We start from the raw sequence: 27,824 nt of genomic DNA, 5'->3' as shown, positions 1-27,824 counted from the left end.
TTTGTCAAGTTATATTCTCCAGTTATATTTTCATAAAGTCCACGTGTTATCTTGCAAAAAATTAGCTGAATACTGTTATGAGAAAATCCGATGTATGTTAACATTATTTTTATTAAATTCGCGTGCAAGTTTATACAGTCCACACATACCGGTAACAGCGTTTGACGTAACCGTCCCCCCGTGGGGTTGGTCAGCCCTAGGCCCCGCACACCCCTAAGGCTGCCTCTGCAAACAAGCCTGATGGACTGAGTGGTCTCCTCTCGATTGTCGAATTTCTTATGTTCTTCCTAAGCTGTGCTACCCTTCGAAGATGTTTTGAAATTTGAGCAATCAACTTGACCTCTGCATTGGCATTTGCACTGCACCATCTATGGGAATCTTTGATGTAATGTATATAGTAATAAAGTGTGCTGCACTTGCCATTCCAACAGATGGCGCATCAGAAACATTTGCAGGGATAAAATACATTGCTACAAATGTTTCTGATGAGCAACAAAATGCACAACTATAATTGTTTCTGAGGCGCCAATGATAAAACAAAAATCCTAAGAATTAAGAGGGGTTCCCAAACTTGTTCATATGACTGTATACAGTATATATATATATATATTGCATAGTTTACTGTCAAATAATGCAAAGAGTACGCGACACATGTTTCGCCCTCATTTGGGCTCATCACGCATACACACTCTACTGCTCCTCTCTCGGGGAATCGAACCTCGGACGTCAGCATCAGAGACTTTGCCCCTTTATGCTGCGGCACGGCGTGTGGTTTGTTTATTTGACAGCCTGTAGGTCCGGAGTAATTACATTCATTGCATTCGTAGTCTGAGTCTCAACCACCTGAATTGTGTGGGTGGTTACCTACCAGGTAACGCTTGTGGTTGGTCTGCCATTCGGCAAACATCCGCCACGGTGCCCTCTTTCAGTTGCAAGAAGCAGATCATGGCCTGTTGCATAGTTTACTGTCAAATAATGCAAAGAGTATGCGACACGTGTTTCCGGATGTTTGCCGAATGGCAGACCAACCACAAGTGTTACCTGGTAGGTAACCACCCACACAATTCAGGCCGTCGAGACTCAGACTATAAATGCAATGTATAGAGATATATACACAATATATATATAGACTAGACAAAGAGCCCGTTTTGACAACGTAAGATGAAACGGGCACGAGTGGAATAGTATAATATATAATAAGTATAAGCACCACAAACCTGATATAGGTGTATTGAATGAATGCGTAATTAGGCCTCGAGCTGTAGTCGAAATCGCCTTTCAGGCCTCTAGAGCTTTCATCGAAGTCGCCTTTCTCTTTGAATTCAACATTTCTGAGGGTCACTTTAAAAGTGTTAGAGTTAGCAGTGGTGATTTTTCTGCACACACACACATATATATATATATTGTGGAAGGTCGCCTCGGACACAAACAGGCAGACACCTGAAGTCCCGAACACACACACACGTTTATTTACAATAAAAGTACTGCACACAACACGGTGCCCCCTGCACCAAACACCTTTCTAAAGTCCGGGCCTCTCAATGGTCCTTCCTTCACCGTCTCTGCTCCTCTCTCCTGAGCTTTGTCTTCTTCCTCCCGACTCCGGCTATTGACTGGAGGAAGGCAACCACCCAGATGTGCTCCAAGTGCGCTCTGACAAACTTCCTAATAATAATAATAATAATAATAATACATTTTATTTATATAGCACCTTCCCATGCTCAAGACACTCCTGGTGTGGTGGAAGTGCCGCATGAGCACCCGGAAGCACTCCGGGTGTTCCTGGTATTCCTTCCGGCAGCACTTCCGGGTATGGCGGAAGTGGTGACATTCAGGGCTCCTCAATCCTAGGGGCGCCCCCTTGTGGTGGCCACGGGCCTCAATAGGGTTGAGCTTCCATGTTTGGTTCCCCCATACAGTCCAGGGCAGCTGCCCTCTCGTGGCCCAGGGGAGGTATAATCCCCTCTCCCAGTCCTTCCAGGCGTCCCAGCTGGAAATAAGCCACCAGCCGACCGCTACAATATATATATATATATATATATATATATATACATTTGTATAGTGAGAAGTCAAGTAAAATGACCCCTTTTATCCATCCATCCAGTATCCAACCCACTACGTATATCCTAACTACAGGGTCACGGGGGGTCTGCTGGAGCCAATCCCAGCCAACACAGGGCGCAAGGCAGGAAACAAACCCCGGGCAGGGCGCCAGCCCACCACAGACCCCTTTTATTGGATAATTAAAAAGATTACAATATGCAGGCTGTCAGGCAAGATGAAGGGGTCTGAGTTGCCTGGAATGCTTGCATTTTGTAATCTTTTTAGTTAGGGGGTCATTTTGCTTGACTTCTCACTACATTCATAATGGCTAACGCTGTACAACACCCCAGTCCTATATATTTACATAAACTAATATTCCTACACTACATTTTACTACACTACCGAGGAAATAAACTACTTTACTAGTCGACGATGCTTTACACCTCCTGTAATCTCTGAAGGTATCCTGTCCACTTACCCTGATTATTCACAGTTGTCAAATATAACTCTTCATAAAAAACATTCATTTTCTAAACTTGACTTTTTTTAAACAGCAGAGATGGGGGGGTTTATAATCAACAAGTCTGTATGAAGCACATGGATGGGTGTTTAGGAATGTGGGCCAGTATTCGGTTTCAGTCAGGTTCACATTGGCAGATCCTCCGACTGACCTTCTCTCTATTTATAAATCGTTTCCATGACCCTTTGGCTGTTTTATTTTAAGCTCCGTGTTTCTCTTTAGTAACCCAATCTGCACAGCACCTTAATTCGGGTAGAGCACCTTAGTACGATGGTCGGGGGTCTTGATGGCGTTCATCCTTTTCCATTTCTTTCGTTTTTTTTATGGATGACTGGTGACTGAGGGTCCTCAAGAGTAACAGAAGCCTAAGGGATTGGCAGTTGTGACATTCGAAAGATGATAACACCTTTCATATCTATCTATCATTTAGTGCCTTTAATATTTATCTATCTATCATTTAGTGCCTTCCCTATCTATCTATCTATCTATCTATCTATCTATCTATCTATCTATCTATCTATCTGTCTGTCTGTCTGTCCACTTATCACTTGCTTAAACATTCCGGTTGATTTTGTGACTTCTCTCATTGCACTATGTATCATAGTTCACTTGCAGGAGTGATATATTCATGTTAATCCAAGACAGAGACTGTGGACCAAGGGGAGAGGGAAGCGTAAGATCAGGAGCGGGTAGCCGGGCAGGACCCTCCTCACTGTCCTGTTTCACTAATATGTGAGCGGAGCCACCGGGGATGACTAGTCTATTATATAGTGCCTTTCACATCTATCTGTGTATTACATAGATAGATAGATATGAAAGGCACTATATGATTAGATATAGATAGTGTAGTTGGCAGGATTAGATAGATAGATAGATAGATAGATAGATAGATAGATAGATAGATAGATAGATAGATAGATAGTGCCTTTCATATCTATCTATCTATCTATCTATCTATCTATCTATCTATCTATCTATCTATCTATCTATCTATCTATCTATCTATCTATCTATCTAATCCTGCCAACTACACTATCTATCTATCTATCTATCTATCTATCCAAGGTGTTCCCAGGCCAGCCGGGAGATATAATCCCTCCAGCGTGTCCTGGGTCTGCCCCGTTTTTTAACTACCTTGGTGACCTCAGCCCCGATGTGGATGCCCCCCCCCCCCACCCAGAGTCATCCAGCTCTGCCGCCTCTAAGGAAGACATGCTGGTGGGATTGAGAAGATCCTCAAAGTATTCCTTCCACTGGTCAGTAATGTCTGCAGTTGAAGTCAGCAGGGCCCCATCTCCACCGTGTTGGTGGAGCACCTCTTTCCCCTCCTGAGGCGCCTGACGGTTTGCCAGAACCTTCTCGGTGCCGACCGAAACTCGTTTTCCATGGCTTCCCCAAACTCCTCCCATGCCCGAGTGTCTCGTCTTTTTTATTTGGTCTCTGAAGGTTTAGTCACTTTGTTCAAAGAACTTTTTAAAGTTGCAAAGCACTTGTGTCATCCACTATTTGTCCTCCCACATCACCCACAGACACAAATGTTCATTCAAAGTGGCCTTTGGGTATATGTGAGTTCTGCATTGGGGCAGACGCCAGCCCCACAAATGGGAAGAATTTCACCTTAAAGCGATTAGTCCGTTAAAAATAAAATAAGTCGGCTTGGCCTGAAACGTTGTGGAGAAGACCGTCAATTTGCGTTTTGTAATTACAGAATGCACATATACTGTAAGCCTTCATCTCACAATACCTATTTGGCTTCGGTTTTTATTGCTTCATACAACCTTTACGCATTTGTTAAGATGTGTACAACTTGCCTCTGCAACCTTTCCGTATTTAATGGAGCGTGCTTTACATCCTCCGTCTAACAATTAAATAGTGGGGTGCACCCGACTGTGATGAATTATGGGTGTGTTTATATAAAGGCTCCGTCTGTGCCATCAACACGGCAGAAAATGTTTTTACAGAACGTATTCTCCTCTTTTAGGACACACATGCTCAAGGACTGCGTCGATAAAGAATTGGTGGCGTCATTTCAAAATGTCATTAGCATATTGACGGAGTTAGTGAAGAGCGGCGGCAACGTGCATCTGCGTGCCAAAGGAAAAAATACATCAAGGTTACCCCCTCGTACAGAAAAAAATAGAAAAAAATATCAAAGGCGCAGTTGTGTGCATAACATTCACATATTTTTCTTTTTCTGCACAACTGGCCAGTACCAGAAGAGGTGCAGTGTGTCTTCTCCCCACAGGACGCACCATCTCCGATGCTGTCTGTATCTGCACGATTTGCAGACCCGCGTGAGCGAGCACAGAGGCAGACCCCACACCAGGTCCACGTGTCTGTGGGTGACTTGGTCGGAGGTTAAGTTCTCCCACACCAGCGTGGCTGTGGCGGTTGAGAGGGTCCCGACGGGTTCCATTGTGTCTTTGGCTTCCACAGCCAAGGGCGGACTGGCCATTAGGGCATTTGGGCAATGCCCGGTGGGCCGCGGACTCTGGTCTGGTCATGGGCCGGCCGTTACATGAAATAAATTTTATGTATTGGTTACTGTTTGACATGAAAATTAATTTTCTAAACTACTAAACATTATCTGTCCGGTACTGCGATTTTTATAGTCCTATATAACATACCATATTACATCATCAAGTTGTTCTACTTGTCAGTACACAACATTGCAGCGAAAAATTTGGACAAAACTGCCTTTTGCCGATTTCTGTTTCGATACCGCTACATTTCGGTTAGCATATACATTATTGCAATTTATTTTATCTCATATCTAGTATTTAAATTCTTCCATCCATCCATCCATTATCCAACTCACTATATCCTACCTACAGGGTCACGGGGGTCTGCTGGAGCCAATCCCAGCCAACACAGGGTGCAAGGCAGGAAACAAACCCTGGGCAGGGCGCCAGCTCACCGCAGGGCACACACACAGACACACCCACACACCAAGCACACACAACGGACAATTGAAGAGCTCAGTTCCAAAATTAGCTACGTACAAATGATAAATTTTGGAGATAAATAGGAAAATCTGGGTCCGTACTTAGCAGATTTTGAAACTAAATCCCTAAAACTATAGCGCTACACTGTTGCAATTAGCAGGTTTTGAAGCTCAAACATATTTTCGGCGCATGACCAACTGCATGAAAAGTCACAATCACGTGTTCACTAAATTTTACCAAAATGTGTAATTAGCAGATTTTGGAACTCACATCTTCAATTTGGAATCTCCAATCCACCTAACCTGCATGTCTTTGGACTGTGGGAGTAAGTCGGAGTACTCGGAGGAAACCCACGGAGAGAACATGCAAACTCCACGCAGGGAGGACCCGGGAAGCGAACCCAGGTCTCCTAACTGCGAGGCAGCAGTGCTACCCACTACGCCACCGTGCCGTCTATTTAAATTCTTCTGTACTAATAATTAGTTTAGATTATGTATTATGGATTTTATTGTTCTCTGGTCGTCAGGGTGAGCGATAGTGGGTTTTAGCTGCAATTATTAGTGTGATAAGTTATAAAGCACAGGATAGGGACTTTTCATATTAGGACGGAACATTTGTAGTTTATCGTTAAGTTAATGGAACATTTCAATCATGCGAGGTTTTTGTTATAACCTCGGTTTTCATTTATTCCATTGTAAATGAACAGCTACTGGCCTACTAGGGTACTGGCACTTGGACATGACGTTGATATTGGACATATACTCTTAATAACGTGTAAGCCGTGTTACTAAACGTTAAAATTATACAAAGTTATTGTCTGTCTGTATACCTGCATTGTTATCAGTCTTTAATTTAATATTGTTCTTTATCAGTATGCTGATGCTGGAGTATGTGAATTTCCCCTTGGGATTAATAAAGTATCTATCTATCTATCTATCTATCTATCTATCTATCTAATCATGCCTACTATACCAAATTCAATCTATCTAATCATGCCTACTATGCCAAATTCTATCTATCTATCTAATCATGCCTACTATACCAAATTCTATCTATCTATCTATCTAATCATGCCTACTATACCAAATTCTATCTATCTATCTATCTAATCATGCCTACTATACCAAATTCTATCTATCTATCTATCTATCTATCTAATCATGCCTACTATACCAAATTCAATCTATCTAATCATGCCTACTATGCCAAATTCTATCTATCTATCTAATCATGCCTACTATACCAAATTCAATCTATCTAATCATGCCTACTATGCCAAATTCTATCTATCTATCTAATCATGCCTACTATACCAAATTCTATCTATCTATCTAATCATGCCTACTATACCAAATTCTATCTATCTATCTACATTTTTATTTTTCATTAAATTTTATTTCTAAGCATGTTGTCAAATTTTAAGTTGTGTCTAAACAACAGTGTGCAGATTAAGTTTGGCAGCAGTTTAGAGAGAGTTCATATCATAGGCTCATAGCAAGTAGCGAGCCGCGTACTCATCACAAATTTAATGAAAATGACAATGAATAACAGGCCGGGTGGTCGACCTCCTCACCTCACTCCGTTGAAGGATGCCGTGCCGGTTTTGAGATCCAGTCCACTCCTGTCAGGTCTCATGTAAAAGGTGCTATATAAATAAAATGTGTTACTAATTACTATTATTATCAGGATAACACGTTGCTCCAGGTCTGCTTACTGGAACGATGTCATGGTGACAGGACATTTGGGGTATTTTAGTGTCATGCTGTGTGTCACCCTTTATTTCTTTGGAAGTCAACATTACCTTTTGTTTCATTTCTCTTTTGGTCACCACGCTCATGACATCTTTCTGGTGACATCACGTTTGTCATTTTAGGACCCTTTTCCATTACTCTGTGCTACTGTTCATGTAAATTTAATGATAATGTGGGGGACTGTGGTTATTACGAATGTCACATTATTAATGTTTCGTTTATTTCAACATTTTGTGTTGCATCGTAGTGTAATAGTTAGTTTTACGATATTTTAACACCACTTTGTTTTCTTATGGCTGCAAGAATTTGGGTCAATGTTATGATGGGTAAGAGACTAAATCATAAAGTAAAGTCAATTTTGAAAATTACACGGCAATGCCAATGTGGTCTGGGTAGCCACACAGATCTCTAAAAAGACACAAAGGGAAAGGGCCAAAAAAACATAACAAAAATGTACAAAGGTAAATCAAAAAGTGAAGGCAATTTGAACCGACAGCAACTGGATAGAAGCTGACTCAATACAACACGTTCGCAATGGCTTATGGGTAATCTGAAGACTCGCAGTGAGGCTCTCAGCTGTTAGTCTACTTCACGGGTCTGCATCTCCCGCAGTGGCTGCAGGTTTTCATTCTCACCCTTTTCCTAATCAGTTTTCAATGCTAGTTAACTCCTTTTCCCTTCATTTTAATCCTTTTTAAGGATTCAGTCCTCTAAATTGATTTTTTTTTTTCATTAAATGACAGCCAAACAGAAATGAGATGTGAAACGAGATCACAGACGACCAGCTAAACTGGGGCTACAAACTCCAGCCAGTTTCTTAATGAGAAGCCCATTCTCGCTGTTCATTAAACCCGTTATTTAATTCCATGGCTTGTTGCTGCTCTCATTCTGCCACAGCAGACATTCCCAAAACTGCTGATTTTCTGTTTTTTCGAAGAACACCGTTGAGATGTTTTGGTGAACTGAGAGATCAACCTTATTGAGACCTTCACCTTTCTTTATTTTCAGATATCGTGTGATGGGCACAGGTGAGCTGGTCATGTGGCGGCTCGTTTCGTGTCTCATTATTGTTTGGCTGCTAATTACGGAAGAAGAAACAACTAAGGGGTCTGAGTCAAGTTAATTAAAACTAAAGCAAAAAAGTTAATTAGCAGCCAAAACTGATCACTAATTAAGACAACGGTTAGAATGAAAACCTGCAGCCACTGCGCCCCTCCAGGACTGGAGTTTGACACCTCAGGACTCTAGTTGAAGCTAAGGTGAATTTCAGCAGGTTTCACTCCTTCTGCTCAAACAAATCTCATTATGGCGTCTTGTCCCTCTGATGAAGACATTGTGTGCACAACGTGGATGGTAGACCAGATCGAGTCTCATCAGTCCCACTTGTTCTTCACGCATTAAACCTTTGCACCCCTTCACTTCATTTTCATGGAGTCCTGCTGTTTTCATTTCCATACTCAGCCGACATCCGTTGGTGAATTTCAGCAGGTTTCACTCTCCTCCATCCACGTGTCGTTCAAAAACAGTGCGATCCCACAGCCGAACGTCCAACTTCACGCGACCTTAGCTTCAACAAGACCACCCTATGAGTGCTGACCTGTGCATACAGGAGAAGGCTGGAGCAGAAGTTGCAGAATAACAGCATGAAGGAAGTGTGAGACGGGATGAAGATCATCACTGGCTGCAGGTCGAAGCGGGGTGCCACCATCGAGAGAGACGTGGAGAGAGCAAACCAAATGAACAACTTCTTTAACTGGTTTGACCACCCTAACCCACTCTCACTCTCACCTCGGAGTACTGCACCCTCCACACATCCTTCTGCTGATACCAGCATAGGAGAGACATCCCCACCCACAATTACAGCAGCGCAAGTGAGCAGAGAGCTGAGGAGACTTCGTGCCAGCAAAGCAGCGGGTCCAGATGGAGTATCGCCACGACTGCTGAAGGCCTGTGCGATGGAGCTGGGCAGTCCTCTACAGCACATCTTCAACCTGAGCCTGGAACAGGGGAGAGGCCCAAGGCTTTGGAAAACATCTTGTATCACCCCAGTCCCAAAGGTATCACATCCAGGTGAGCTGAATGACTTCCGGCCTGTCACTCTGACGTCACATGTGATGAAGACCATGGAGCGGCTGCTGCTTCACCACCTGAGGCCACAGGTACGCCATGCCCTCGACCTTCTGCAGTTCGCATACAAGGAGAAGGTGGGAGCGGAGGGTGCCATCATCTACATGCTACACCGATCCCTCTCCCACTTGGACAGAGGCAGTGGTGCTGTAAGAATTGTTTCTGGACTTCTCTAGCGCCTTCAACACAATCCAACCTCTGCTCCTCATGGACAAGCTGACAGAGATGGGAGTAGATTCATACCTGGTGGCATGGATCATGGACTATCTTACAGACAGACCTCAGTATGTGCGTCTCGGGAACTGCAGGTCTGACATTGTGGTCAGCAGCACAGGAGCGCCACAGGGGACTGGACTTTCTCTGGTCCTGTTCAGCCTATATACATCAGACTTCCAATACAACTCGGAGTCCTGCCACGTGCAAAAGTTTGCTGACGACACTGCTATCGTGGGCTGGCATCAGGAGTGGGCAGGAGGAGGAGTATAGAAACCTCATCAAGGACTTTGTTAAATGGTGCGACTCAAACCACCTACACCTGAACACCAGCAAAACCAAGGAGCTGATGGTGGATTTTAGGAGGACCAGACCCCTCATGGACCCCGTGATTATCAGAGGTGACTGTGTGCAGAGGGTGCAGACCTATAAATACCTGGGAGTGCAGCTGGATGATAAATTAGACTGGACTGCCAATACTGATGCTCTGTGCAAGAGAGGACAGAGCCGACTATACTTCATTAGAAGGCTGGCATCCTTCAACATCTGCAATAAGATGCTGCAGATGTTCTATCAGACGGTTGTGGTGAGTGCCCTCTTCTACGCGGTGGCGTGCTGGGGAGGCAGCAGTTGCCTCCCACAGTCCAAAGACATGTAAGTTAGGTGTCTCCATAATATGCCACTTGGTATGGGATTTGTGAAAGCAGTGTTAATATTTGTGATGCACCACCTGTTGGAATGACAAATGCAATCATTCTATCACAAATATTTGTGATGCGGCATCTGTTGGAATGATAAATGAAATGCACGTCTCTGTTATATGACAAATGGTATGGGATTTGTGAAAGCAGTGTTAATGTTTGTGATGCACCACCTGTTGGAATGATAAATGAAATGCACGTCTTTGTTATTTGCCAATTGGTATGAGATTTGTGAAAGCAGTGATGATGTTTGTGATGTGCCATCGGTTGGAATGACAAATGCAATGCCTTTTATTGCTAGATATGTCTGTGATGCGCCATCTGTTGGAGTGACAAAGATATCAGCAACTGGGCAGACATGGACACTTCTCCTTTTATTAAGGTGTGATAAGTGGCACAGCTGTAGTAGCTCACTTTTACCACTGCCACTTTTCTCTAGCAGTACTCTGGTGGTGGAGGGCATTGGCCCTATACCTGTCTGTCACAGATGGCACCTCTGATAGGATGATAAAAGATGATGACATGTGTGCATAGTTGGGTGTCCAATTGTTGAATCGAAGGGGTGCTGAAAGCTTTCTTCAAAAATGAATAGTGAATATGTGATTTGGTATGGGATTTGTACAAGCAGGGCAGCAAGTGACACAGTGATAGCACTTCTGCCTTGCATTATGGAGACCAGGGCTCATGTTTCAGGTCCTCACTGTGTGGACTTTGCATGTTCTCCCCATGACTGGATTGGATTCTTCTGGGTGCTCCAGTTGCCTCCCACAGTCCAAAGACATGCAAGTTAGGTGTCTCCATAATATGTCACTTGGTATGGGATTTGAGAAAGCAGTGTTGATGTTTGTGATGCACCACCTTTTGGAATGACAAATGCAATAATTTTATCACAAATACTTGTGACGTGCCATCTGTTGGAATGATAAATGAAATGCACATGTCTCTGTTATATGCCAATTGGTATGAGATTTGTGAAAGCAGTGTTGATGTCTGTGACGTGCCATCTGTTGGAGTGACAAAGATATTAGCAACTGGGCAGACACAGACATTCCTCCTTTTATTAAGGTTTGATAAGTGGCACAGCTGTAGTAGCTCACTTTTACCACTGCCACTTTTCTCTAGCAGTACCCTGGTGTTGGAGGGCATTGGCCCTATACCTGTCTGTCACAGATGGCACCTCTGATAATTATATTGACATCTTTGTGCACTCTGTGTCTGCTTGTCTGATTGGATATATTAGTCGTATTCTTCCCTTGCTGCAGTGAACAACACATTGTGTAGCATAACATAACTAATAATTCTCAAACTTACGTAAACCAGTTCAGGGGGCTTAACCTGGCAGCATCAGGCACAAGGCAGGAGCCAACAGTGCAGGATCATATCCAATGCAGAGTTCGGTCACACACACACACACACACTCACTTTCCACTTTGAAAGGGTCTGATTTCGTCTCCTGCACGTCTTCTTAGTTGAGGAACAAAAGGTGAAATACCTGAAGGGAAGTTTACAAAGGGGGAACATGCAGACTCCACATGAATTTAAACCCGGGGCACAGGCTCCTTGGGGCAGCAGCATTCATCACTGTGCCACCCCCCACACATACATATATTCTCAAACTCGATTAATCCAAGTCAAGGTTATAGGAGATCGGAGCCTAACCTGGCACGACTGGGTAGCAGCCTTGGACATGCCCACATGCTCAACTCTCCTGGACATCTTTGAGACTGTGTGAGGAAAAGAGAAGAACCAGGAGGGAAAAGAAACAAACAAACACAGAGACATGGAGAGAACATTCAAACTCCAGACAGACAGAGAGTTCTGAACCCACTGTGCTGGCTTAACTACCATGCCAAGCCTCAGTGAAACAAAGCCTGGCACTACAATTTACTAAACAAGTCCTATGCCCCGACTCCCCCCCACCCCTGACTGGGCCGTTAATTCAGAAGATGGCAGGCTGACAAAGAAGTCCCCTGTCTGAGATGTGGATGCTGGGCGGCAGCTGCCCGCTAGTATTTGCTGAGCCTTCTGTCCAAAAGCACTCATCATATCAGATGTTGGGTTTGCTGCATTCATTAGATTTCCACTAAACTGCCAGATCGAGTCCCAGCATGACTTAAAGTCGGCGTTTGCTATGCCATTCATTTCATTTGACATTGATACGCTCTGGCTTGGCGGTGTCAACGGTTCAGATACTGGAATTGCTCTCCTTATTACAATTACCTTGCCTCATGAGCTCCGTCACTTAGACAAATGCATATAAGGAAATCATTTATGGAGAAACGGACCATGCGGGCCATTGAGTCATACTGATTTACCAAACAGAAATAGAAAATAAAATGCCCCTGCAATCCTATTGTCCCATCTGGGCAGCTTTTTTTAAGATGACACTTTTGTCACACAGTTGACAAGGCCACAGACAATAATGGGCTATTGAAATGGAAACCCTGTGGTTGAGAGCTTATCTCAGCCACTAGGGGGCACCACTCTACACTGAACCCAAGATGCTTTTATGAGGGTTACACAAGCTAGACCCCACATTTGGTAAGGGGCACAGCACTGGCAGCCCTCATTATTTATAGTTTATCTTTGCCACTAGGGGGCACCACTGACTGTGACATATTTCATATTTGCTTAGTCCAGTTTAAGATTGGATGTGAAGCACTGGGTGGCACCAGGCACGGACTATCCCTGGATGGAACAAAAGAGCAGTACAGGGTAGTAAGAACTACCCATTAACCTCTAGGAGCAGCCAGAAGAAACATGTCAACCCCATACAGGCAGGTGGTCACTAGGCAGTGATCTAAACCCAGGACACTTTTATCACGGTTACACAAAATAGACTCCACATTTTTTAAGGGGCAAAGCACTGGCAGCCCTTGTGATTTGACGTTTATCTTTGCCACTAGGGGGCACCTCTTGACTGTGGTCACGCCATCATGTAATTTGACACCCCCAGTGATTTATTGTTGTGTAAATTGACATGCTCAATCGGCCACTGTAGTCATCAAGTTGGACATCCCCTCCATGTAATGTGACATTGAGTTGAGGTAGCCATTCATTTTAATAACATTGCAGATATTGGCAAATGGTCATATCAGATTTGAATTGCTTGCAAAATGCATTTGAAAAGTCAAATAAAAAAATGGATATGATATGGACAGAAGTTGTGGAATGTGGCATCTGCTTTATTCCTCATCCCTACATTATATGAACTAGCTGGGCCACCCATCCAAGGTGGGAGGAATTTTAATGAATCAGATTAGACCTAGCAGTGCATTCTATCTATTGCAATGCATTTTATAATGCATTTAGTAATAATATGCACTGCATTTTTCATTCCAACAGATGGTGCTTTCAAAATATTTGTAGTAATAAAACACTATACTACAAATGTTTGTGATGTACAGGGGTAGATCGACAATCCGGGTGTGCATGCGCAGGGGTCCTTAATGGCAAGGGGCCTTTACATCAATCAACACACATGATAAAAGTATTGACTATTAATGACCAAGGGGAAGTGCTCAATGACACGATTGAGTATCTGCAGGAGAAAATGACGAAGTGTGAAGCTCCATGAAGCAACTGAATCTCGTGCTGAATTCTCAAGTGTAAAAAAATATCATGCTGCATTAAACAATCTGCTGTTTGCCCGTAAAAATTGTTAAAAATATGATCAACAATTTGTTTAGGAGCTAAGTCACCCAGGGGGCCTGTGAGGGTCTTAATCATGACTTGGTGATGCACCAAGTGCAATGCATTTGTCATTTGTTATGGTATTCATAAAAGCAGTGTTAAAATATGTGATGCGCCATCTGTTGGAATGACAAATGCAATGCATATGTCTCTGTTATGTGGCATTTGGTATGGGATTTGTAAAAGCAGTGGTAGTGCTGCTGTCTTGCAGTCAGTCGATCATGGGTGCATGTCCAGGGTCCTCCAAGTGTGGAGAGCACTTTGAGTAGTGAGAAAGGCGATATATAAATGTAAAGAATTATCTATTTATAATTATTAATGTTTGCGACATTCTATCTGTTGGAATGACAAATGCAATGCATATGTCTCTGTTATGTGGGATTTGGTATGGGATTTGTAAAAGCAGTGGTAGCACTGCTGTCCATGTGTGTGTATCCGGGGTCCTCCCAGCGTGGAGAGTGCTGTTTGTGACATACCATCTGTTGGAATGACAAATGCAAGGCATATGTCTCTGTTATGTGGGATTTGGTATGGGATTTGTAAAAGCAGTAGTAGCGGTGCTGTCACACAGTCAGGAGATCATGGGTGCATTTCTGGGGTCCTCCCAGCGTGGAGAGCACTTTGAGTAGTGAGAAAGGCGATATGTAAATGTAAAGAATTATCTATTTATAACTATTAATGTTTGCGACATTCTATCTGTTGGAATGACAAATGCAATGCATATGTCTCTGTTATGTGGGATTTGGTATGGGATTTGTAAAAGCAGTGGTAGCACTGCTGTCCATGTGTGTGTATCCGGGGTCCTCCCAGCGTGGAGAGCGCTGTTTGTGACATACCATCTGTTGGAATGACAAATGCAAGGCATATGTCTCTGTTATGTGGGATTTGGTATGGGATTTGTAAAAGCAGTAGTAGCGGTGCTGTCACACAGTCAGGAGATCATGGGTGCATTTCTGGGGTCCTCCCAGCGTGGAGAACACTTTGAGTAGTGAGAAAGGCGATATATAAATGTAAAAAATTATCTATTATTATTAATGTTTGTGACATTCTATCTGTTGGAATGACAAATGCAATGTATATGTCTCTGTTATGTAGCATTTGGTATCACATTTGTAAATGTAGTGGTAGCACTGCTGTCCATGTGTGTGTATCCGGGGTCCTCCCAGCGTGGAGAGCGCTTTGAGTAGTGAGAAAGGCGATATATAAATGTAAAAAATTATCTATTTATTATTATTAATGTTTGTGACATTCTATCTGTTGGAATGACAAATGCAATGTATATGTCTCTGTTATGTAGCATTTGGTATAGGATTTGTAAAAGCAGTGGTAGCACTGCTGTCCATGGGTGCATATCCAGGGTCCTCCCAGCATGGAGAGCGCTGTTTGTGACATACCATCTGTTGGAATGACAAATGCAATGCATTTTATTAATACATCGGCTGCAATGAGAGAGACATAGCAACCGGACAGACACACAAATACAAGGTGGCTTGTACTTCCAGGAGAGTGCTCATTGGTTGTCATGCACACAGAGCCCGCCCCTACGACTTAAGAGCGAGTCACAGACTGGTTGGACTATGGTGCTGGGTATGTGACACTACATGAGGGGAAGTCATGGGCGTCAAACTCACCGAGACCGAAAATCACTGGAAAAGACAAGTATTGTGACAGGGCCTTCATAAATGAATGTTTCTCTGTTTTAAAACAGATTAAGTTTGAAATTTTGCTAAAACGTTTCTGTGGGAAATTTTGAAATTTCTAAAATGCATAAAGCCTCCTTTACTTGAGACAACTAAACAAAAGCTGAATTTTCCTAACAAATTTCCTAGCAGCTGCGGTGGGTTGGCACCCTGCCCGGGATTGGTTCCTGCCTTGTGCCCTGTGTTGGCTGGGATTGGCTCCACAGACCCCTGTAACACTGTGTTAGGATATAGCGAGTTGGATAATGGATGGATGGTCAGGACAAAAGTCAAGCCATGTCTACGGGACTCTCTGTAGACCTCTGGCACAGGTAGGCACAGATCATGGCAAGGGGATCAAACCATTTGTAAAGCTTTGAGTGCCCTCAGGAGCACAGGGGCCTCATCCATCCATTATCCAACCCACTATATCCTAACTACAGGGTCACACAGGGCACAGGGCAGGGCGCAGAGCACACACACCCTCACACCAAGCACACACTAGGGACAATTTAGGATCACCAATGCACCTAACCTGCATGTCTTTGGACTGTGGGAGGAAACCCATGCAGACACGGGGAGAACATGCAAACTCCACACAGGGAAAACCCGGGAAGCGAACCCAGGTCTCCTTACTGCGAGGCAGCAGCGCTACCCACTGCGCCACCGTGCCGCCCGCACGGGCCTCATGAACTGTGAAATGGAAGAAACTTGGAACAGGAATCTTCCTAGAGTGGGCAGTCTGATCAAACTGAGTAACTGGGCCTGTTCAGTGAGGCGACAAAGAAACCAATGGTGACAGTAACAGAGTTTCAGAAGTCCTCTGCTGAGATGGGAGAACCCAATAGAAGGACAACACCCCTTGCTGTCCACAGTGGGATATTTCGACCCATCAAGTTGGATTTGCTCAGCCTTACCAGCTGGGGGCAGCAGCCAACTTTGCAGCACTTCATCAACCAGGCATGTGGTAGAGAGGCCAGACAGGACCCACTCTTGATTAAAATACATCGGGACTTTGGGAGCACGAGGACGATGACCTTCTGGTCTGGTGAGACAAAAAGATAACTCTGTGGGCAGAACTGCAAGCACCATGTCTTGCAAAGATCAGAAACTGTTCATCACCTGTTCATCTCTTTATGGAGAAGCATGGTGGTGGAAATGTCATGACATGGGGCGCAGGGACAGGGTGACAGGTCAGAACTGAGAGGAGAGTCAATGCAGTCAAATATAGAGAGGTTCTTGAAGAAAATCTGCTTCAGATTGCACGCCACCTCAGACTGGGGCAACAGTTCAATGACATGAAGTGTACAGATAAGATAGCTTCAGGACAAGACTCTGATTGCCCCGTCAAAGCCCAGACGTCAACCCCATAGAACACGTGTGGAGAAAACGGAAGATGGCACTTCACAGAAGCTTTCCATCCAATCTAACAGAGCTTGAGAGGATCTGCCAAGAAGAATGGGAACCAACTACCCAAATCGAGGTGTGCAAAGCTTGTAGAGACTTACCCACGAAGATTCAAAACTGTAATTGCTGCCAAAGGGGCTTCACTAAAGTACTGAATTAGGAGTCTACATACTTCTAAGAACGAGAAATTTCAGTTTTTTTATTTTTATTAAATTTGCAAACCTTTTCGGAAACCATGTTTTAAATTTCTGATGGGCTTTAGAGTGAAGATTGAACAACAATTGAAAATATATCCATTGAAAATTCAATATTCAGCATAATAAAGTGTGCAGAAGGTGAAGGGAGCTGAAGACTTTATAAATGCACTGTGACTCAGTTTTTGACATAACTGCCTCACACCAATGGAATCCCAGGTTCAAATTCCAGCCTTAGTTTTGTATGCTGAATATGCTGGTACCTTTATGATTTGCCCCCAGATCCTGCTATAGACTGGCATTTCTGGGGGCAACTGCTTTGAGCTTCCTACTTTGTATTCTTATTTTCGGAACATTTCTATTATTCAAAAAAAGAATACAATAACTTCAAACACCCCTTGCCGTTAAAAGTGGGATATTAAACTCATGAAGTTGGAGTTGCGCAGCCTTACCATCAGGGGGCAGCAGCCACATCTCATTTGCCTGAACTCCGCTTCAGATATCTGGAGACGACGGGGCGGGGCGAGAGTCGTGACGTCACTGAAGCCGTCGGACTTTTTTTTATTCTGGTGGGGGCGGGGGTTGGTGCGGATCAGGGTAAAGCCGGCAGCCTGTAAATAAACGGCGAGCGGACAGCTTAAGCCGGGCAGCGGAGAACACGGAGCGCCGCGCTAAGCCGATTCCTGTTAAAAGCGTCCGACGTTTAAAGTCCATTAGCTGAGTGTAACAGTTACGTAACGTCCCAGTGACACAAGTCCAGGAACATTTTTTTAAAATGGTTAACAATTAACCAGAGGGGAAAACTTCAGGGCTTTTATGAGAAAAAAATGAGCGCAATAAATCAGGATTTGTAAGCAGTTTCCGTGCCTGGATGAAGAACCGAGAATAAGCGATTGGACTTGGTCACTCTGATGTCACCAGCTATTGTCACTCAAGTTAACTAGAGAGGGTGTCACTCCTGACTGAGTAGATTAATTGGGTTATTTTAAAGAAACTTTACAGGCGGCTGCCACAGCCCTCTGGGCCCATCTATTAAAATGTCTCTACAAGGCGAAGGAGGACCGGAGGCATTGGAGGTCCAGTCACGTAGGTCACAACACATCGCAGGTGACCTTCTTCCACATGTGACTTTTCTGCAGCGTTCCTACCAGCGATCCAAGTTAACATTAGAAAAATCAAATGTATACTGCCATTCACATTTATCTAATTATACGTTTTACGGTGCCTTTCATATCTATATATTGCCTTTCTGTTCATTTATTATACTGTATAGTGCTTTTCACAGGTATCTGTCTGTTCTGTAGTGCCTGTCATAGCTGTTTATTGTCTTTTCCCAATCTATTAATTATTTTATTCCTTCTACATGTATCTATTACATTGTGCCTTTCATAACTAACAACTGTTTCCTGTATTTATCATATAGTGCCATTCACATTTAACTATTCCATGGCAACTTTCATATCTATCTATTGCCTCATTCCTATTTATTATATAGTGCCTTTCATATTTATTTATTATATACCATCCTTCATATCAATCACCTTTTTCCTATCAATTTAATATGTAGTGCATTTCATGTGTAACTATTATATAGTGCCATTCACATTTATCTATTTATCTGCTCTGTAGTGCCTTTCATACTTATCTATTGTCTTTCTATTTATCATAGAGTGCCTTTCAGATTTATCTGTTCTGTTGTGCCTTTCATTTTCATCTTATTATTGCCTCTTTCATATCTGTTATATAGTGTCTTTCACATGTATCTGTTACACAGTGCTTTTCATATCCATCACTTATTTCCTATTATAGACTACCTTTTACATTTGTTTATTGCCTCTATTTATTTTATAGTGCCTTTCATGTCTATCTACTGCCTCTTTCCTGTCTAGTACAGAGCGTTTTTCATATCTATCACCTATTTCGTATTTTATAGTGACTTTCACATGTATCTATTATCTACTCTATCGTGCCTTTCATATCTATTGCCTTTAATTTAATTTTTATTATAGCACCTTTCATATGTGACATTATAACATGTATTTCATTTTTTCTGTTTACCTGTTCTACAGTGCCTTTCATATCTCTGTCATTATTGCCTAATTCTTACTTATTTATTATATAGTGCCTTTCACATTTACCTTCTTACCTGTTCTACAGTGCCTTTCATATCTGTTCATCTATTATCTCTTTCCAATTTATTATTTACCACCGTTCACATATATCATTATAAAGTGTGTTTCAATGTATCCATTTATTTGTTCAATAGTGCCTTTCATATTTATCTCTCTATTGCCTCTTTCCTATCTATCTATTATATAGCACCTTTCACAGTCCATTATCTATCCATTTAATATATTGTATCTTTCCAGTACATCTCTGTGGTTATTATATAGTTCCTTTCAAATGTATTAATCTATTTTAAAGGTACTTTTCACATTTATTCATCTATTACATAGTGCCTTTCATATCTATCTGTTCATTATATCTCTGACTACTCATAGATTACGGCACTGGAGTGGCATAAAGTTCAACTTACGTAAACTTAATTGATTTGTTTCAAATATATGACAGTAAATTCAATAACCACTTTGATTCAGTTGATGTTGTTACCCAAAGTAACTTACAAATGACATCTCCATAGCGGAAAGATGTGAGCTCTGACACACTGATCCACAGAGTCGGAAGGAAGCCCTACATCAGCACACATTATGGTGTAACATCTTAAACACCAGGGGGCTCTCTATCTACATCAATCTGTTTTTCATTAAGTGCTTATTATGGGGTGACAAGCAGACACTGAATCCTTCAAGTTTAATTTAAACCTCCACTAATGAATTCCACATTTATATTGAAGTTGACTTTATCTGTGACCCACTGTGATGCTAAATTGGAGATCTGAGAATGTTAAATGTCAAGTTCATATCTGCTTGTTCATCACCCTGTATTTATATACAGTATTATACATATATACACAGTAAATATACAGCCTATCTATCTATTATATAGTGCCGTTCACTCTACCTATCTATCTATTATATAGTGCCTTTCACTCTATCTATATCTATTATATAGTGCCTTTCACTCTACCTATCTATCTATTATATAGTGCTTTTCACTCTACCTATCTATCTATTATATAGTGCTTTTCACTCTATCTATATCTATTATATAGTGCCTTTCACTCTACCTATCTATCTATCTATTATATAGTGCCGTTCACTCTACCTATCTAATAGATACATAGATAGATAGGTAGAGTGAAAGGCACTATATAATAGATATAGATAGATAGAGTGAAAGGCACTATATAATAGATAGATATATAGTGCCATTCACTCTACCTATCTATCTATCTTTTATATAGTGCCTTTCACTCTATCTATTATATAGTGCCTTTCACTCTACCTATCTATCTATCTTTTATATAGTGCCTTTCACTCTGTCTATCTTTTATTTAGTGCATTTCACTCTGTCTATCTATTATATAGTGCCTTTCACTCTATTATATAGTGCCTTTCACTCTATCTATCACAAACACACACATATATGTGTATGTATATGTGTTTGTGTATATAAAAATAACAACTTTTAAAAATGTGCCTAACACAAGAGCCACTAGTTTTTAAAGCTTACTCCAATATTCTGGAAAAGCCATCAATTTTTTTTATGATTTTTTCCAATGGGCCATGTCTGCTATTCTTGGCCTTCTTTTATTGTCTTTTATAAAGGAAAGCGTTTTTTCCTCACGTTGTGTGGCCGTGGTTCTTGTTTCTTTAATGAGGCTGTTTGACTTTTCCTAAGAGAGATTTCCTCCGTCCAAACTCTTATTTTTAGCTTTCTATTTTTCTTTGGAGTTGATGTTCACTTCAGTGGTGTCTGGAAGGCGTGTCACCAGCTTTAGCATTGTTTAAGGGCTTAGCACCCTCTCTAATAACACAGTTAGACAGTGGAGCATATGTCAGAAGGTAAAGTGTGTGTGTGTGTGTGTGTTTTGGGTCCCTGTGAAGAGTTCACCCAGTCAGGATATGTGTGGCTGGGCTCTTTAAGATAACAGGCTGAAGGCCTTAGGACAGGGTAGGGGGGAACTGTTGAAGGTTAGGGGCCAAGTGCCTGAGATCAGGGGCTAAAGCCCCTAACACAACAATGACCCCCAACCAAAAAACACCACTGGTGTCGGGACACCTAAAGGAAACGTATGTTGGAGAGAATGAAAAGTGAAGAAACGTGGGGTTGTCTGAGCTCACCTGCGAAGCCATTGCTTTTCAGAAACTGTTTTTTTTTTTTGGAAAAAATATTCAGCCCTCAAAGAGTTAACTTCTTGTGAATTCATTTTAATTGAATTGCTTTTTAAAGATTTGTTCCCCTGAATTTCTTTATCGTTCCTCTGAATTGCTTTATTTCTTTCCTTAAATGGAACCCAACCAGAAATGAAATGTGAAGTGAGGGAGTCAACAGAAGACCAACTCAGTCAGGGCCTCAAACTTCAACCAATTTCACTCCAACCAGCTGCTTAATGAGGTGCCGACTCTTGTCGTTAATTAAACCAGTTCTTTAATTTTGTGGCTTGTTGCTACCCTCGTGGTGCAATAGCAGACATTTATGTTAACATTAATATAAAGTCACTGTCTGTTTTACCTGCATTTTTATCACTCTTTAAATTAATATTGTTTTTTATCAGTATGCTGCTGCTGGAGTATGTGAATTTCTATCTATCTATCTATCTATCTGATCCTACCAACTATGCTAAATATCTATTCTATAGTGCATTAAAAACAGATAATATCTGTCTATCTATCTATCTATTATATAGAGCCTTTCATATCTATCTATCTGATCCTGCCAAATACACTACATATCTATTATATAGTGCCTTTTACATCTATTTATCTACAGCATCTATTATATAGTGTCTTTCATATCTATCTATCTAGCTATTTGTTATATAGCGCCTTTCATATCTATCTATCTATCTATCTATTTCTGAAATTGTTGATTCTCTCTTTCTAAGAGCAGCACTGTTCAAATGTTTTGAGGTCCTGAGCAAATCGACATCATCTTTCTTTATTTTCAGATATTGTGTGATGGACACCAGTTGTTTTTGGCTCATTTTCTATCTCATTATTGTTTGGCTGCTAATTAAGGAAAAAGAAACAATTAAGGTGCCCGAGTCTTCAAGAGCAAATCAATTAAAATGAGTTAATTAGCAGCAAAAACAGGTCACTCATACAGAAAAGGGTGAGAATGAAAACCTGCAGCCACGGTGGAGTTGGCGTCCCCTGTGCTATATCACACCTTACAATTACAGAGTGAAAACAGGAGTTTAGGATTTTTTGATATATTTATTAAAAATAATACGTTGTAATGTCACAATTGACAGAAGTATTCAGGTCATTTGTTATGACACTTGAAATTTGAACAAAATTAGAACTTTTCTCAGGATGCTCATAGAAAAAAAATGAATGCAAAACATGAACTATTTGGACATAAAGAATAATAAAAAAAAAACGCAAAAATTAAAGAAAATACCAATTCAATTAAACAAAACAATATTCAAAACATAATGAGAAAAAAACAAAACATGAAAATAAAAAACTGAAATGAGCCAGAGATAACAGCCTGTCTAAACCGTAACATAAAGAGGATTTTTATTTAGGGTGCTCTTCTGCTTTACACATTTGATTTCAGATGAGTGTTTCAGCGTTGGTCGCTGATTTCTTGTTGTGTCGTCAGGTTTTTCTTCCACAAATGGTAACAAATATCATTACTACATTTTACAGGTGGTTGCAAATTGCTGTACTTTGATTTTATTAATTGTCACTTGACATAACTCAGAGAATTGCTATGGGCACCATTCGAGGTCATCGCCTGAGTGACATCTGGGGTTAACGGGGTATAAAATTCACTATCTTATCTGAGTTTGTGGGTCTCAAAAGAGAAAACATTTTCTACGTTTATTCGTCTTTTTCTTAATTCTCCTTCTGTTTCTCCCTCAATGCCATTTTGTTTCTAGGAGGTTTGTCTATGGGTGTCGAACTCCAGTCCTGGTGGGCCGCAGTGGCTACAGGTTTTCATTCTGATCATCTTCTTCATTAGTGACCAGTTTTTGCTGCTAATTAACTTCTTTTGCCTTAGTCATAATTAACTTGTCTCAGACCCCTTAGTTGTTTCTTTTTCATTAATTAGCAGCCAAACAATAAGGAGACACAAAACAAGCCACCACATGACCAGTTCACCTTCACCCATCACACAATATTTGAAAATAAAGAAAGGTGAAGGTCTCGGTAAAGTTGATCTCTCAGGTCATCAAAACATCTTGACGGTGTTCTTAGAAAAAAACGAAAGATCAACAGTTTTGGAAATGTCTGTTGTGACAGAATGAGAGCAGCAACAAGCCATGGATTTAAATAACGAGTTTAATTAACACAAAGAATTGGCTTCTCATTAAGAAACTGGTTGAAGTTTGAAACCCCAGTTTAGCTGGTCATCTGTAGGCTTGTTTCACATCTCATTTCTGTTTCTGAGAACTGAATCCTTAAAAACAGGGCTATTAAAATGAAGGGAAAAAGGAGTTAATTAGCAGTGGAAACTGGTCACTGAACCTGCAGCCACTGGAGTTCAACACCCCTGGTGTATGGTTTCAATAGGCAAAATTAGAGGTTAGCACTACAGTGACATCTGGGGTCACCGGGTATCAAGTTCACTTTCTTGTCCAAGTTTACGGATATCAAAAGACAAAATAATCCCGTCCTGTTTCTCTCGACTATGATTTCTGTTCACGTTTAAGTTTTCGTATTTGTTTCTTGGATCACTCAGTACTGACACTGACTTTGTTATTTCGACCGCGTGTCTGTCTTCTATTAAATGCTGTGAGGTACAACAATCTTGCCTGTACCAGAGCTTTGCTTTGACTACTGCTAAACTGCTTAAATTTCTTTCACTCAAGAAGTTCATTTTCAATCCAAATTTGCCCTAATATCCTCTTATGTGTTTTTTTTTTACAACAACAACAACATTTATTTCTACAGCACATTTTCATACAAATAATGGAGCTCAAAGTGCTTTACATGATGAAGAAAAAGAAAAAAGACCAAATAAATAATTAAAATTAGGGAACACTAATTAACATAGAATAAAAGTAAGGTCTGATGGCCAGGGAGGACAGAAAAAACAAAAAAAACTCCAGACGGCTGGAGAAAAAAATAAAATCTGCAGGGGGTCCGAGGCCACGAGACCACCCAGCCTCCTCTAGGCATTCTACCTAACATCAATGACCTCAATCAGTCCTCATTGTATTCAGGGTTCTCATGGAAGAATGTGATATGGACTTCTGGCCTTTAATCCATCAATGGAGGGACATCACGGTGCTTTTATCAGGTGGTGGTGGCGCAGGTCGCCACCACAGAAAACCAGAATAAGAACAGAAGAGAAAGTAGGGGTTAGTAAGGACTTTGGAGCCACCATTAATAATAATGATCATTTATTGAATATACAGAGCATCAGGATTTAACTAAGATGAAGCTGTGAGAAAGCCTTGTTACAGTAATGTGTTTTCAGCCTGGTGAATTCCTATTGGCAGGCTATTCCCGATTTTAGGTGCCTAACAGCAGAAGGCCGCCCCCGCCTCACCACTTCTTTTAAGTTTAGCTCTTGGAATTCTAAGCAGACCCTCATTTGAAGATCTAAGGTTATGATTTGGAGTGTAAGGTGTAAGACATTCTGAAATATAAGATGGAGCAGATTATTTAAGGCTTTGTAAACCATAAGCAGTATTTTAAAGTCAATTCTAAATGACACAGGTAACCAGTGTAGTGACATCAAAACTGCAGTGATGTGTTTGGATTTTCGTTTCCGAGTTAAGATTCTAGAAGCTCCATTCTGTACTCGTTGTAATTGATTGATGTCTTTTTTTGGGTGGTCCCAAGAGGAGTGCGTTACAGTAATCTAGTCGACTGAAAACAAAAGCGTGAACTCATTTCTCAGCATCTTGCAGTGTTATAAGAGGTCTAACTTTTGCTATATTTCTTAAGTGAAAGAATGCTGATTAATATGTGATTAATATGTGATTAATTTTAGACAATCTCCATTTGGTTTAGATTAGCACTAAACTCAGACTTTACTAATCCTCAAAACATCAGCTGCACTGTAGCTCAGCAAATGGCAGGTTTTACTCTTTCCCTTTGAAACGCTGTGCCAAGTCCCTGAATTTTCATTAGCGCTATAAAGTGGGGTCTGTCATTGCAAGCTGCTTATCTGTACATAATGTCTTGAATTTGTCCTCCTAGGGCCTTGACCGGAGTCGATCCCTGAGCCTGCCAAGACGACTGCCATCTTCCGACTTCCAGAGCATCTCCCTGTGTACCACTCCTGTCTTCCAGCCTACCGATGGCCTTTTCCAGAAGCAAAGGTCGTTCATAGATCATGGTGGGAAAGCACCGACTCCATGGCAGGCTGCTGCAAGAAGTCCGCTGGGTCTGGTTGACGAGGCCTTTACTTACCAAAATGTTCAAGAGTCTGTCGCGGCCAGTGTTATTTCAGCAGCTCAGAGGAAAACGCTACCGGAGCCACCGATGGAGTGGAAAGAGAAGGTTTCCTACACACCACCCTCCAAAGGGATTCAGCAGTACCAACAGCATCCCCTCTCCTTAAAAACCACCCTTTCTGATCCACCATCATCTGTTTCGTATGGTCCTCCAATCAAATATGTCTTTCAATCGCAGCGATCGAAAACAGATTCTGAAATTCAGTACAGGGCATCAGGTTCCGACTGTGGGGTCTATGGAAAAGCTAGGAGTGACACGAATTACAATGTGTACCCCAGGGTCTGGAGACGATAAACAAATAATAATAATAAAAAGAAAAAAACTTCACCTAAAACAACGGGCACCCCACTTATTAGGATCGAGTGATTCTAATATTTCTTTAGTCGATATTCACAGTAACACAAAAATCGATTGGAGGTTTGATTTTCAACTTTACAAGTGAACTAATGTTTAGTGTGACTCTTGAAATGAAAGAGGAGAAGAAGGGGGCAACATTGTGAAAGTGGAATGTTTCGGACATGTAAAATGGACAGACTACATGATGCTATTGTTTCATAGTCTGTCTACAGAAAAAGGACGCAATAGGAACGAGAGGTGGCTTGCTTAGTGAGATTGGTGGCATTTGGCGTAGTAGGCAGGATCTGATAAAAAGAAGGGAGTTGGTACTGTAAGTCTGGGTCACTATGTAACAGTTTTTGGTTGATGACTTTTGCAGTGCATGCCGCTGGCTGATACAAGCTCTGCACTGTAGAATCACAACAGAAATCCGGCAAAATATGTCGAGTTTGTTTGAAGTTTTATGCAATACAAATGATGAGATATAAGGTAATGAACTGAACAGTAAACAATATATTTATGATTGTCACGTTTTAGTTGTGTAGGCTACTCAACAGGATTATTTTTGGCATACACGTATATAAAAAAAGAAATACACAGCTTCTAGATTTGTGTTCTTCAACAGGTGAACAAATTGACAGGCTGCAAGAGCAGCAACGATATTACACCGTAACTTACTATGATATGAAGTAAGAAACTAGCAGATGTCAAAACCAGGGAGCAAACGATCAAACCAACTCTTCTGCTTCGGTTTGCGGAAAAGTCAGATATGATTGGGAAGGAACCAGAAGCAAAATAATGGGTGGGCTGTCTAACTGTTCGAACTGACATCATATTTTAGTGAGAACTACGTAGGAGGGCAGAGATCTAAACACACAATCAACAAGCCGAGTCAAAAGTTCACAAGCACAACCAAATGAATCAAACAATCGAAGTTTTAAGTAGAAGGACGTTTAGCACAAACTGGATTGGATGAGGAAGCGGACATTCAGACAACCTGGTCACATCGATCACCCACAGGTCACGACCCCTGACAGAGGTTGTCCACGATGATGTCAATCGTTGAAATACAAAATGCTGCCAAAATTATACAAATTATAACGTAGATTGTTAAATGAAAAATCCATCCATCCTCTTCCGCTTATCCGAGATCGGGTCGCGGGGGCAGCAGCTTGAGCAGAGATGCCCAGACTTCCCTCTCCCTGGCCACTTAAATGAGCATCAAAATTGTAATGAATTCTATGACTCTAAAAACCCCCTAAAACAAGTGGCAAATCAATCAAAACGATTGAAATAAACAAATAGAAAATATGAATTGATTCCAAATCAGTGAAATGACTGGGAGAATAGACGAGTGAAAAGGAAAAGGGTCAAAACTGGAAAAATCCAAAACATCGTCAAAGCTGTTCCATTTGGGTTGTGTTATTAATTTTTTATTTAATATTATTTATGGTGTGGTGTGGTCTTATACTTGTTTGGGGGCTTTTCTGAGTCACAGAATCCATTTCTGGTGTTTATTTTCCAAACAGTTTAGAACAAAGGTTCCCAAACTTGGTCCTGGGGACCCCCATGTGGCTGTAACCAGACTCACAATCAGTGATAGTAATTGATCTCATTTAATTAATTAGCTGGACTTTATGTTTCTCTTCTTTTATTCTGCATTCAGTAAAGCGCG

The 27,824-nt window shown here is 41.5% G+C and overlaps 1 protein-coding gene across 1 annotated transcript in view; it reads left to right on the top strand.

The window, feature by feature from the left end:
- LOC114654489 (synaptopodin-2) overlaps positions 1-27,038 on the top strand; it is a 158,211-nt gene extending 131,173 nt beyond the window's left edge. Inside the window, exon 5 of the mRNA XM_028805067.2 lies at positions 25,556-27,038. Within this exon, the coding sequence (XP_028660900.2) occupies positions 25,556-26,107 (552 nt within the window). The 3' untranslated portion in view covers positions 26,108-27,038. The remainder of the gene's footprint in view (positions 1-25,555) is intronic.
- The last annotated feature ends 786 nt before the right edge of the window (positions 27,039-27,824 follow it).

This window comes from Erpetoichthys calabaricus, chromosome 7, assembly GCF_900747795.2.
Source record: "Erpetoichthys calabaricus chromosome 7, fErpCal1.3, whole genome shotgun sequence".
In the NCBI taxonomy this organism is placed as follows: domain Eukaryota; kingdom Metazoa; phylum Chordata; class Cladistia; order Polypteriformes; family Polypteridae; genus Erpetoichthys; species Erpetoichthys calabaricus.
This window is presented reverse-complemented; position numbering and strand designations above follow the sequence as displayed.